Raw genomic sequence first — 14239 nt, forward strand, 5'->3', positions numbered from 1 at the left:
GAGTTCAAAGCCCTTTAAGTCAGGCTGCCCTGACTTAAAGACAGGCCATAGTGGCTCATGCCTGTGATTCAGGAGGCTGAGGCAGGAGGGTCGAGACCAGCCTGGGCTAAAAGACTCTTAAAACAAAGCAACTACCACAACTATCACCAAAAAAACAAAACAAACACAAAAAACCAGGCAACAGAGATTTTCCACATACTTAGACATACACGCGCTTCCTGGAGTTTTGTTTTGGTTTTTTGAAACAGTAGACCAGGCTGGCCTCGAACTCAGAAGTTCACCTGCCTCTGCATCCCGAGTGCTGGGATTAAAGGTGTGGCACCACACCCAGCTGGGCTTCACCTCCTACCATGGGCTGTTCCTGCCCTGGATTCCCCACACGGCCTCTCCATCCCAGCTGGACAGCCGTGCCCTGCCTCCCCCACATGCAGCTCTGTGGTCCCTCTTAGGTGTCACCTCCCCAACCCTATGTGGGGGAAACTGCCTGGCTCAACACTGTGGGGAACAATAAGGTACAAATCCATTACCTAAGAGGAGACAGAGACAGATTCCCATGGAGATGGATGCTGAGACAGAGGCCAAGGACCCCAGTGTACCACTGGAGCAGGGAGAGTTCTGGACAGACTGTCCCTGTGACTAGGGTATGAGAATAGAGAAGACACATGCGAGGATCCCAGGCAGCTGTGGAGGACACTCACTTCTCACGGAAGGTGTCCCTTTCCTGCTCACTCCACATGTTGGTAACTTGGCGGTCCTTGTACACCTTCATGGGGTCGTCCATGAGCCCGTTCATGTTGATGAACTTGATCCTCTGCTGGTCCGCATCATATAACATGGGCGGGATCACAGCCAGCTGACGCATCTGCTTCTCCAGGTTCTGCAACACAGCAGAGGGTGGGGTCAGAGGGCAAGTGCAGGGTCTAGCAGGTGAGAGGCGATGTCCTGGCCCTCAGACATTCTTGGTGTGGGGTGTGTGAAATGATGAGTTAAAAGCCCAGGAGTGGCTGTTGCTGCTGAGGATTCAGAGGCGTGGGACAGCAGGAAGGCAGAGCTGTCAATTCAGTACAGAGCATGAGGCCTCATCTGCAGCAGGACAGGCCATGAATCTCACAGCCACAAAGGCAGTATAATAAAACACTGTGAGAGCAGGGACAGGGCATGGCCCACCCCGGCTCCATACACTCACGGGATGTCACATGTCTGGGTCAGAGCCAGGAATCCAGGGCATAGCACAGGGCATGCAGGGAACCTAGTCACCTTCCTACCTAGCCCTCACAACCAGGACTTTCCATCATCCCCTGGGGATGAGGCCTGCCCTGTCCTTTTGTGGCTGCCTCGCACGTCCATGTTAGCATAATGCCGCTGACTGAGTGTCTCCTGACCAGCATTTTCTGATTCTGACCCAGACTGCCTCCAGCCTTGTTCTACTAATGGCTCCCCCAAGGGGTGGAAGCAGAAGCGTTCTTACGTGGCTAGGACCCAGGGAAGGGTCCAATGTGTGGGTGGACAAAGCCACCTTCTTCCTGCTTCCACAGGAAATGAAAGCCACGTCTGCATCCTAGAGATGCTGGAGAAGCTGCCACATCGGTGGGACAGGTATTGAACCCAGCCACATGTTCGCCAGCAAAGACGGCCCCACGGCTGCAGCTCGTGGCTTTTCAAGTTCCACCTTCTGTCCACAAGAGGAGGGGAGGTTTTCCAGCAGAACTATGGCAAAAGGACATCACTTCAAGGCAACTGGGGATGTTATATTGAGATGGGGTGCAGGCCCCAAACTGGTTAGGCTGATAAGTGCTTGGGGCTGTCATCAAGAACAAGGAGACAACTTAGGCAGCCATACTGGGTGCATGCTTACCTTTGGATGGACTGGGACTCAGCTCAGAAAACAACTCTAATGGTCACTCCACAACCCCAAAGGTGTCACTGGCTTCTCTGTCCAGCACCCCATCTTAGTTTCCATGTAAACAACCTCAAGGAACCCAAAGGGGTGGGGTACTCTGGCCACCTCTACCTGCAAGCAGAGCCACTGGGAATGAAGCAAGGATCCTGGGGCACATGGCATTCTGGATCCACTGTGGTGCTGGCCATGAGGACAAATGTCATAATGGACACCTGGCCCACACACCAGAAGGCCCCCCACTAGAGATGAGCATCTTCTCTGCTTCATGGCCTTCTCTGGCTGGGGTGGTGACTATAGGTGGGGTCACCAATACTGGCACTGTGCCCCAGGTTGGACCAAAGGGACAACAGGCTGGAAGGCAGGCTCCTACAGGACAGTCCTCAGCTGGCCCAACCTGATCCCACTGATGGCCTCACCTGACAGTTCTGCAAGGTCAGCCAGCAGAGAGCATGAAATATGGCAATGGGAGAAGAGTGAGGGGTATCTATCCTCATGCCCCAACCCAGATTCCTAATGCCCCTTATGGGCACCAGAGGCTGCAAGTCAGTGAACTTCCTTAGCTCTATTCTGCCAGGCTGGCATCTCTACTTTGGGGGACAGGCATGGCCCCACACTGGTTCTGACACATGTCCACCACCAGCCTCTGGATCGAAAGCTTTGGCTTCCTTACCTGCCAGCACCTGCCTGCTGTGGCACAGAACACGTGTAAGGGACACAAAGTCGGACAATGCAGAAGCAATGGGTGGCTGATGGCATCATAGTGGACTTACCTCCTGTTCAGATAAGCCATCAATGATCTCGGAAACCTCGTGTTCACTGCGGGCAGCCGACATGGAGAGCCCACTGCCTCGCTGGCCCACCCTGCTGGAGACCAGATGGACACAGGATCAATCATCCTACTAAGAGTCTAGGCAGGGTCCATGGGGCAGGACATTCTAGAGGGTGGCATGGATGAATGGGGACAGGGAGGTCAGGGCTAGGCCACCTACCCTCACATCTGATCATAGGCTTGGAGACCAGGAAGGCTGGGGAGCTCCTCAGGAATGCCAACCCCTGAAGCTATGGGGTAGCAGTCCATCTCCCACTATCCACTCTGACAAGGGACAGAGACCCACCAGGAGCCCAGTGTTGCCTCCAGCCTGAGGTAAGCTCATCAAACTCATGTTGCTGTGGGTCTGTGAGACAAGCTTGATGAGCCTGAGAATGCAGGTGGCCACACCTACTTAGCCTGGCGAGGTTTCTGCCCTTGTGGCCACAATGGGGACAGGCACCCACATAGGAGCTGGGAGAAGCCCACCCCCACCCCCTCCTGAGTCTCACTCAGCAGCTTGGGGGGCACAGAAGAAGCAAGGACAGTAGGGAGACATTCATGAGTGTAGGGGCTCAGCAGATGCTAAGGATCCCTAGCTATAAGTATGAAGCCCAGTGACGCCACTCTGTGTGACACAGGCCACCAGGGGCCCACATGGACCAGCACAGCACTTGCCCCTGCGTGTATTCTTTTACATGAGCTCACTTCTGTGCCCTAACTTCTGCATTCACTCACACCTACATGCATTCTAAATGGGTTCATCTCTTCACCCTCACCCCTGCACACACCATCTCTGTGGAGCTGTTACTTCTGCATGCACTCGCCCCTGCATGTGTTCTAACATGGGCTCATCTCTTCACCCTCACCCCTGCACCTCCTCACCCCTGCATTCCCCATCCTCTGTGGAGCCCTTACTTCTGCATGCACTCATCTCTGCATGTGTTCTAACATGGGCTCATCTCTTCACCATCACCCCTGCGCACCCTCACCCCTGCACAACACACAATCTCTGTGGAGCCCTTACTTCTGCATGCGCTCCTGCAGCTCCCGCTGCTTGCGGATCTCCGGGAACTGCTTCTCGTAGTACTCGCGCACCTTGCTCTCCTTGGCCCTCCTCCGAGGATTGTTCTCAATGCGCTCTACCTTCTTCTCCCATGCTTCCATGAGCTGGTCATAGCGCTGGCAGAAGCGCTGTTCCTGAGGGGGCATGCCAGAGGCCAGCACGCTGGTGAGGGCCAGAGACTGCCCACCATATTCACATGGACAGACACGGAACAGACAGATGTACAGACTCACTTTGTCACAGTCAGAGCTCTTGGCTGCTGGGAAGCCATGGGTGTCCCACCAATGCCCCATGGCCACTCCTTCTCCAGAGCCAGGTCTCCTCTGCAGGGGCCTCATCAGACTTGGAAGCCACCAGCCCCACCACATTATTCCCTCAGTCACACAACCAAATGAGAAACAGCCCTGGACCAGGAGGGTTGGGTTCCTGAGGCTGGGTTCATACCCTCTGCTCACACTGCTATCATGGACACTGCACAGCAGATCAAGCCAGGTCCCACCACTGCAGGAAGTTGTCCTGGGTGGCATGGCTCTATAGAGCTCTTTATGGCCCAGGAAAGGTGTCCCCAGGAAGCATCCGCTTTCTAGGTAGTTCCTCACCCCTGGTCTTTGGCATGGCCACACTCCCCAAACCTAAGAGCCCAAGCCCTAGCAGACATTGGAAAGAAGGTTCTGCCCTCCTCTGCAGAATGAGGAAGTTCCCCCTCCCTATCAAACCACCAAGCTGCCTGCTACACATCTCCCAGCCAGCCAGAGCAAAGCCCTCTGTATATCACAGGAGCACAGGAGACATGGTCATGCAATACCGGGATATATTCTTAAGCCCCAATACTGCCAAAGTGTGCTTAACCTCTGACCATGTGCCTATGGCTCAACAAGAGGTGAATAATAGTCTGGGGTGTGGGACCCCTGCTGAGGAGAGAGGGGTGGATGCCACCAGTCCAGCCCAGGCCTCTTGGCTCTCACCCAGAGGCCCAAGGGGAAGAAGAGAGAACACTCCTGAGACCAGAGGATAGAGACAGCAGAGGACACCAGAGCTGACATCAGTCAGTTGCCAGCAGAGGGCCAGGGCTGTCTCATACCTTGCAGACAAACAACTAGGCCCCAAGACCTCAAGAATACCTCACATGTGCCACAGCCCCAGGCAACAGCACAAAGCCCCAAGCAGCTCCTCAGGAGGAAGAGGATCTGTCCGACACAGGACAGTCCCTCTCCAGGTCTAACCACAATGTGGCCTGCTATAGTCTGTGTCTGTATCTACTGTATAGTGTGTGCACTCAGTCCAGCGGGGCCAGGATCCATTGACTGCCACTGTCCAGGGACAGCAGGACACTGCTCACAGGGAGCAGGGCTTGGCCAGGAGAAGAGGGCCCAGACCTCTGTCTCTCAGCCTCTGCTGGGTGGGAACATGGCTAACATTTCCAGCACAGTTGGCCCTGCAGGAAGCAATGAGGCAGGCTCCTCTCTGTGTAGCAACAAGAACTCCCAGGGACCAGCCCTAGCCCTGGGGTTTACTCATGACAAGGTGGGTAGCAGAGCTTTGTAGGGAGGCCCACGGCCCAGCTTCTCCTAGCCTTGCTGGAAAATGAGAAAACTTCTTGTCTCTTTCTCATGCTGCAGCATGGAGGCCTTCCTTCCCTAAGGTGGGCCAGCTGGGTTGCAGAGCCCCTGGCTTGGAGGCTTCCCCTCCACAGCCACAGAGTCCTGGAGAGTTTCTTTATAACCCCAAGCCCACCCCAAATTCTCCTCCACTTCACTGGCTCTTTCCAGGAGTTGCAGGGACCTCTGACATGGGACATCAGATAGGGCCAAGGCTGGAAGCTCAGGGCAGGCAGTGGGTGGCATGTAGGATGAGTGGCAGGATTGTAGGGGGTTGAGCAGACCTCCACCTCTGTCTTCTCCTCACCCAACAGCAGCAAGGGCCTGTGGTCTGCACATGGTGATCCCAGAGCTGACCAGCCTGGTCTTAGGGTGTGGAAGCTCTCATCATTATCATCTTTCTCTATGACTGAAAAGCCTGACAGTGCGTATGTTCTGTTTTAACAGCACGTTTACCATGAATGCACATGGTGCCCCTGTGCTGGGGATGAACCTTAACAGTCCTCTACAGAATGCCTTGGGCTGGTTCCTGCCCCAGGGTCCTTTGCACCTGCTATACCCTGGCTCAGCAAAGATCTGCACACGAATAGGTTGCCCTTTCTTTCTCCTTGTATCTCAACATGGCCACTCCTCTGCTGCCCAGGACTTCTTCCCCTCCTGAGCTTATCTGAAACCTCATTTTCTGCTCCAGAATTCAGGGCAAGAGCTGCCTACCCAGGTGGGTCTGAACACAGACTCAGGAACCAGGCAGCCAGGTGCCAATCCAGACCTTACTAATTCTCAGCTGTGTGACATAAGGCAAGTGACCTAAATTCTCTCAGTCCCCCTGCCTGAAATAGGGGGCTGGGAAGACAAACCCATCTCATGGGACTTATACAAACTGCTGAGGGGAAAACTGCTGGGGTGCAAAGCTGTGCATAAAACACAGTCCCCAGCCGGGCAGTGGTGGCGCACGCCTTTAATCCCAGCACTCAGGCGGCTGAAGTAGGCGGATCTCTGTGAGTTTGAGACCAGCCTGGTCTACAAGAGCTAGTTCCAGGACAGCCTCCAAAGCCACAGAGAAACCCTGTCTCGGAAAAAAAAAAAAAAACAAAAAAAACTCAGTCCCCAAAGCCCATGTCCACGCAACTCGGAGCCACACACAGTAGGCACTTGGTAACTACAGTTGAAGGCTCCTAAGTGGTGACTGACCGCCATTTCTTCACCCACAATTGGGATTTAAGCATCATCACCCACTTCAAGTAGGTAGCACTTCAGCTGCCACTGTCTGTTTACTACATACCCACAGGCTCTAGGCACCACCAATAGCCCTGCCATACCAGTACCAGCAGTACCAGGCCAGCCTGACCAAGAAAGGAGGCCGGCACCACTCTGTGGCCCATCTGACATGGCCCGGTAAGGATTGGGTGCAGAAGAGCACAGCCTGTGAGGCCAGCCTCCACCCTGCCTGCATTCAGTTCTCGGCTCACCGGTCTTGCTGCCCCCACTGTCTCCCAGCAGCCCTGGACTTGAGAGAAACAAATGACATCAGCCAAAGCCTAATGCTGGTTCGGAGCTGGTATGGATTTGAGCCTAACCAGAGCCCAGGAAGGGCAATGTTCCCTAGACTCAGGACCACGGAGCAGACACTGTGTGGACATGGTGACACAGGCAGCTGACGCAATGAAGGAAGGGCCTGATAGAACCACTACTGATGTCAGCCCCACAAACTTCTTAGTTACACAGTTCTGGCACTGTGCAAGCAGGGGTGATGGTAGGGTATTGTTCCCACCCTGGCAGTTGAGGTGACAACAAGGACCTGGGCTCTATCCCTTAGCCCTGGTCCCCTGTGGGTCAAAGTGTACCTAGCTGTTCCAAGTCCCTCACACCACTAGCCTGCTTAGGAAGCAGGACCACTGCCCACCACCACAGACCAGGGGCCTTGCTGCTTTCCCACATCTGCTTCTTCCACAGCCTGGACCTGGCTGGGAAAGGGGAGGCTCATTTCTCAAGGCCCTCCCACCCTCATTTCTCCCTAAAACCTCTCTGGGCACAAAAACTCATGACGGGCATTTTAGAGTGAATGCAAGGCTCCCTTCTTGGCTCCCCTATCCCAGGGACTGGGAAAGGGGGTTAGGAGCCCCACCCTAAGCCCCAATCACCACAGCAGCTGCTGCCCCTATGGCTCGTCTACAGCATTCTTTCATGACCCAGACGTCCATCCTAACAGCTGCAGAGCCAACAGGGACCTTGGGGGTCTGGCTAGCATGGCCTGAAGGAGGCCCTGACTCTCTGTTGGCCATGGGAGCACAGGGCCTCAAGCCCAGCACCAATGGAAGAGAAGGGAAGGGATGGGGTGGGGGCTTGGAGGACAGAATGGAAGCAGGGTTTGCTCACACACTGCCCGCCCATGGTGTAGAGGGGACAGAACAGGACTCACACACTGCTTTCATATGGCATGGAGGAGACAGGACAGGAAGGGGCTCACCCACTTGCTTGTATGAGGTATGGAGGGGACAGTATGGGACTCACACACTGCTTTCATATGGCATGGAGGAGACAGGACAGAACTTACCCACTGCTTGCGCGCGTGGTTCCTCCGCTTGAAATACAGGATCAGCTTCTTTCGCATCGCCTGGTTTCTGGGGAGCACAGACAGGAGTCAGACGTGGCAGTCTTCAGTCAGATGGGAGCCCACTCCCCCTACTTTCCCCAGAGTCCAGCTTGCCCCACAGAGCTCCCAGTACCCGCCCCCCAACCCCTTCAGCCTGGACACTTGCCAACCTGCACCATCCTCATCCGGCTGAGTCACAGCCGTGGGTACCAACCAACAAAGTTCACCGCCTCGGATCCCTGGCCTATGAGCAGCTAAAGGCATCGAGGGGTCCCAAGCTCAGGATAGACAGCCAGGCTCCACTCAGCACAGAGCAAGCAGCTTGACCACACAGGCCCCACAAGGCTCTGTGAGTACTACTGAGAAAGTGGCAGGAATTCTGAGAGGAGGAGAGAAAAAGAAGGGCGGAGACAAGGGAGAGGGATGGGGAAAAGCTAGGAGAAGGAAAAGAGAGGAAGAGAGCAGAGGTTTACCTCAGAATGGACAAAGATTTGGAAAATGGAGGGAGAGGGTAAAAAAAAAAAGACACAGGCAGGCAGGAGAGTTCAGACTGCAAAGAAGGAACAGACATTCTAAGGCAAGGCCTGGCAGCAATGAGATACAGGACTCCATCCACTCCACTGAGCAACAGAGGCCTCAGTACCCCCCAACTCCCCACAGCCGTACTACGCAGGGCTAGGTGCTACAACCTATGGGTCCCTTGAGAGACACAGACAGGCCTTGGGGACTGTCATACCCCTGAACTTGCCCTCTCTAACCTGGGCTCACAGCTACCTCACTTTTTGGTGAGGGTTCCCCAACTTGCCCGCATTGCCAGCACACCCCCACTCCACCAAGAGCTTCCACTGCTGGGAGTGCCTTGGAGTAAGAGCCTAGCAGTCCCATGCCTGTGACCCCAGATGTGGCTTGGTGGGTAGAATGCTAGCCTAGCAAGCACAGCCCCAGCACCACATGAAAATGGTGGTCCACACCTGTCATCTCAGCATTTGGGAGGTGGAGGCAGAAGAATCAAACCTTCAATTATTCTCCACTGTATAGAAAGTCTGAGATTGGGGGGGGGGGGCAAGAGGTAGGGGGAGGGAAGCTACCACCAATCCAATCTGATGTACAAAACCAGAAACTTGGGTGGAGACAAGGGGAGGATGTCTGCAAACACTCCATGGAACCAGTTACCCTACTAGCCACGGACATGAATTTTAGCAAAGGGAGTTGAGGGGAGCTGGGCTCCAGGGCTTGGCAGGACGAGATGAGGTTCAGGGAGAGTCTGACCCCATCTGTGCCAGGGGATGGAGCCCCACACATACCTGGTCAAGCCGGGGGCAGGGTGTTAGAAAGCCCACGCCTACTGTGGCAAAGGAGACCAGCCTAGTCTACTGGTGGGCAAAAAATGTAAGGCTAGGGACTTATGGATTGAATCTCTCAAGGGTTTGACTGTGTGAGCCTGGAGAAAGTTTTTGGCACCTCTGAATCTCCAGAGCAAGAACAGAGACATATTCCCAGGCACCAGGGTCCTGATCAAGGCTTCCTGCTCATCCCACAAATGAGACGGCAGGCCTAGGATATGTGGGAGAGAGGAGCCTCCGAGGCCTGACACACCTGAGGACCAAGGCTGCCTGCTGGCAGAGACTGAATAGGTACACAAACTTTGGAACACCGGGCTGCTAACCCAGGATGGGTGGTGGCTGCCCAGCCCCATCTTGTGCTCTGAGACTTGTCTGCCATCCAGCCATTGGCCACTCCTTATGGTTCTTCAGTGTCTGGTGGCCTCCTGCACTTCCCTCCTCCAGCATGTCCTGGGGGCTGCCTTCCCTTGGTTGGCAATTTAAGAGGTCCAAGCCCCTAAGGCCAGACTCCCAGTCCAGGTGGCAGGTTCCCTGGCATTAGCTTGGTGGCTACTGACACTTTCCAAGGCAAGGCAGCAGAGGCGAGCAGTGCAGAAGTGACCTCCATAGGTCTGAAATCACCCACACAAGGAAGCCAAGCATGAAATTAACTTGAAAGTCATAGCCAGGCATGCAGGCAGAGAAATTAAAATGACAGGGGCCAGGTCCCCAGGGAAGGGAGACTTCCCACCTCAGCAATTATAGCAGACAGCCAAGGAGCAGTGATGGCTCTGCTCCCTGGGTGGCGGGAACTCCCTACCAACCCCTGGATCAATCTCACTGTCCTTGTCACAGCTGTCACACTCCACATGAGTACTGAACTTGCCCATCTCCCCATTTCAAGTGGGGACCCATTCACAGCTGTCTCCCAGGGACAGGCAGTGACTGGCAAGGACCAGATATACAGAGACATGTTTGTGAATGAGGATGGGATGCATGAGGAATAACTGTCTCGATGGTCAGGGACTCAGAGCAACAAAACCCCCAACACCCCTCCCACACGCTGGGTACAGCTGTCAATGTGAGTGGGGGTGTTAACTCAGTGGGCACTCAGTGGCCTCAGGGCTAGTCCCACCTTATAGATGGTGAGACAGAGGCCCTGCTCTGCAGCATTCACAAGGCAGACCTTGGCTTTCCAAGTAGCAAGGGACGGCCCAGTCTCCTAGCCCGTCACATGCCAAACCAAAGACACCAATCTATGACACTCTGGGGTTGCCTACCTCCTAGTGACGAGGCACTCACCACCTCCACCAGCAGCTCTGACAACACTCTTTTATGCGGGGTTTGCTTGTTTGTTTGTTTGTTTGTCCGACTCTTGCTAGGCAGCCCAGGCTAGCCTCAACCTCACCCTTACAGTCTCAGCCTCCTGAGTGCTGGGATCACAGGCACACCCCCAAGCTGACACCACTCAGTCTACTTTATCAGAACTGAGTCTCCGTAGCCATATGACACCAAAGGTCCTGGCTCCTCCTTCAGGGTTGCTCATTTCCCCTAGTGACCCCCACCCCCACCCCTAGCTAAGCATTCTGACTCTTTCTCACCCAATTAGGCAGTAGCCCCAAAGGCCCCCAGGCCTCAAGAAGGGCCTTATCCCCTTAGGCCTGGGAGCTTCTGACACTTCACCTGGGTCACACGGCTACTGCCTTCCAAGTAGCTTCCAGGGCCTGACCTTCACTGTGTCATGGGGCACGTACCCAGCGCTCCTCTGGGAATAGTCTCAGTCCAGAGGAAACCACCTACACCTTCTGAGCGTGGACTGTACCCCACCCTGCCCACTGTGCCCAGCTGGGACTGGGACAGCCCACCCCCATGCATGAGAAATATCCAGACAAGGAAGGGGCAGGGAAAAGACAAGAGGAATCCTTGACCAGGAAGAAACGGAGAATCCCTGAGTGATGTTGCACTGTTAGACCCATGCTGAGCGACCAAGTAAAAGCCGTTCAGACTTTAAAGGGTATCCTGCACACTCTATCCAAAAGCTGGGCAGTAGTGATGCGTACCTATAGTCCCCGCACTCCAGAGGCAGAGTAAGGAGGATCTCTGAGTTCAAGGACAGCCTCGTCTACAGAGTGACTCCCAGGACAACTAGGGATACACAGAGAAACTCTGTCTCAAAAACAAAACAAAACAAAAAAACCACAACAAACCCCAAAACAACAACAAAAGCAAAACAGATGCCAGGACCTCTGTGTCCCAGCCCCAGGCTTCACTGTCCCTCAGACTCAACCGTAGGCCATACCTGGGTAGCAGGTATGAATCAAAGGAACCAATGGCCCCAGCTGAAGTCTCTTGGTCCCCAGTGAGAGATAACACTATTTTACCTTTCTAGAAGTGGCTTTGTATTATCACATATTGCCCAACCCTGGGCTGGGAACCGGGGACCCCATGCCCTAAACCTCCACACCTCACTACCCATAGCTCCTCAGGGCTTTCCCACAGTGTCCCAGGCCCTTTCTCCCAGTAGCCAATAGAGTGAACCTGAAGATAAACTCCCAGGACAGCACGTCCCACAGTAAAGGCCACATCTATGCAGATGGTGACCAAGCAGGAAGGACAAGAAGCACCCTCCTGGGCCTGACAGATCCTGCCTGTGGCTGCAGCAGGCTGCAATCTCGACCAGCTCAGCATAGCCCCAGGACCTTTGCACTACTGGTCCCATCTGCCTGGGATGTTCCACACGGCCCAGCAGCTGCTCAGTCTTCAGCCAGCACATCCTGCCCCAGGTCTCTGGCCAGAGTCCCTTTCCCCCTCTCTCCTATGACTCCATTTATGCTTCTCAGGACTTCTTCACAGTGAAAGACTACGTGGATTTAACAGTACAACCCTGAAATGGGCAACACTGGCTATGATGCTAATGGTGCCTATAACAAGCCCTGGTGCTCTGGGCATAAGGCAGCTCATAATGCACTCACATATGAACTCGCTGAACAGAAAACTGACTTTACTTAGAAAAGCTCATTCCCTCAGAGCTACGTTTGTGACTTAGTAGCTAGAATTGTGTGGCTGGGTGATCGTACCAACTAGTGTACACTCAAGCACCTCCCTTCTCCTTTGGGCCTTTACATATTCATTTGTTTGTTTAAGCCACCGGGGTCTTTCTTTGTAGCCCTGGCTACCTTTCACTCACCACCCTCCTACCTCAGCCTTCAGAGCACTGGGCCCACAGGCCTATGCCACCATGCCCAGACAGATCCAGTGTCTAATAAAGAGAGCCATAGGGTATCAAAAAAATTCCATTCCATTTCTATCCTGGTAAGCAGAGTCAGCTTCACTATGGCCAATGTCACCTTCACTGCCCAGGACACACACCTCTACAGCTTGGATCCATGGCTGTTTCCATAACCTGGAATACCCCATGACTCTCCCTATGAACATCACTTACTTTAAGCACTAAAAGTTATACAAAAAATCACTGGCTTGTTAAAAGACTGTCAGATCCATATGCCAGCACATCCTGGAATCCCAGAACTCGGGAGATTCCAGGCTAGCCAGGGCTACTCACAAGAGCTCATATTGTCCCAACACATATAAGAAACCTACCCCAGAAGTGTCAGAGCATGAAGGCTAGGGCCGGGCAAGCCTCAGGTGAGCAGAGAATAGGCCCAGATTGTTCAGACTCCAGGGGGTGAGGATAGGTGATACCAGCAGATTAATGAATAAATGAGTTAATAAGTAAATGAAAGGACCAATGAGTGAGTGAATAAATAAATAAATGTAGCCAGGATTGGTGACACATGCCCCAGTAGACCCCAAAGCAACTGTGATAAGTCCCTACAATGGCCTGTCACCACCGATAGCAGCCAGCTGGGCAGGCCCCAGGAGAGGAGAAGCAGAAGAACTCTGGGGCCTGGGCAATGAAGGGACCACAGTCAACAAAGGCAGCATGGCAGCAGCTGGACCAAAAACTGCAATGCCAGTTCAGGGCCCACAGTGTCAGTAAGCAAGGAAAGATACTCGAGGAGACACAAGAGGGTGGCAGGGGTGTGATCACAGAAGCCACACAGGGGCCTCCTAGAGCCCAGCATCAGTGATACTTGAGAACCAAGAGGGACGGACACTAGCTTCCAGGACACTGACCAGAGCACTGTACCGCCACCTACTGAGCCCACCAGCCAATATCTGTGCATGTCCACAGTGGCAAACTTGACTCTTCCAACCATCCCTAACACCTTCCCCTCCAGCCTTCCCCACACCTAATACACCACCATGTGCTACAGGCCCTTCCACATTTCGGGTTCTAGATAATGAGAATTATCCATAGCCTGTTGATGGGAGCTACTCCTATTAAAGCATCGCAGGAAGCAGGCCACCTTCCAGCAGTTCCACTTCCCCCAGCATAAGGACACCAGCCATCAGACCCCAGCACAGCCTGGCACCCCTGCTGCACCCCACTGTATGGTACCTAAGAGACATTATCTCCTCCCTCCCTCCATCTGAGGAAAGGCCCATCCCGGAGACATGGCTCATGAAGCCTCTCGAATAGTGCTTACAGCCGCTTTGGACACGGAGTGTGCTCCACAGCAATCCACAGCTAACACTCCCTCTGCCCAGCCTGTCTCCTGACACCATGGCCTCCTGCCTCCAGTCACTGTTCCCAACCTGCCACTCCCTCCGCCTCAGGTCTGCTCTGAGCCCTGGCTCAGCTGGGGACTTCCACCCAGACTGCCTCCTGGTCTCCCGATCCCTAGGACTGGGCTGGTCCACCGGAGCAGTGACTCACATTTTGATGTTTTCATGGTACTGGCGTGTGTCGGATGGCTGGTTGTACAGAGGCTGCAGGAGAAGAAAAAATATGTCAGAGACGGATGGGGTGGGTGCGTGACGGGGTGGCATGGGGCTAGTGTCACCAGCCAGAACCCAGACTATGCACCCCCAGCCCCAGAGCCTGCAGC

General features: G+C 54.3%; 1 protein-coding gene across 23 annotated transcripts in view; it reads right to left on the reverse strand.

Moving 5' to 3' along the window:
* Ncor2 (nuclear receptor corepressor 2) overlaps nt 1-14239 on the reverse strand; it is a 160456-nt gene that overhangs the window by 65612 nt on the left and 80605 nt on the right. For 18 of the 23 annotated variants that reach the window (XM_035443336.1, XM_035443333.1, XM_035443334.1 and 15 more), the window contains 5 exons: nt 14068-14120; nt 7927-7993; nt 3736-3908; nt 2671-2764; nt 699-877 (listed from right to left, as the gene is read on the reverse strand). In XM_035443336.1, coding sequence (XP_035299227.1) covers nt 699-877; nt 2671-2764; nt 3736-3908; nt 7927-7993; nt 14068-14120 — 566 coding nt within the window. Of the gene's footprint in view, nt 1-698; nt 878-1468; nt 2628-2670; nt 2765-3735; nt 3909-7926; nt 7994-14067; nt 14121-14239 lie in introns of those variants that run through there. The other 5 variants (XM_027413884.2, XM_035443339.1, XM_027413887.2 and 2 more) reach the window with 3 other exon arrangements.

This window comes from Cricetulus griseus, chromosome 4 (genome assembly GCF_003668045.3).
Source record: "Cricetulus griseus strain 17A/GY chromosome 4, alternate assembly CriGri-PICRH-1.0, whole genome shotgun sequence".
Taxonomy (NCBI): domain Eukaryota; kingdom Metazoa; phylum Chordata; class Mammalia; order Rodentia; family Cricetidae; genus Cricetulus; species Cricetulus griseus.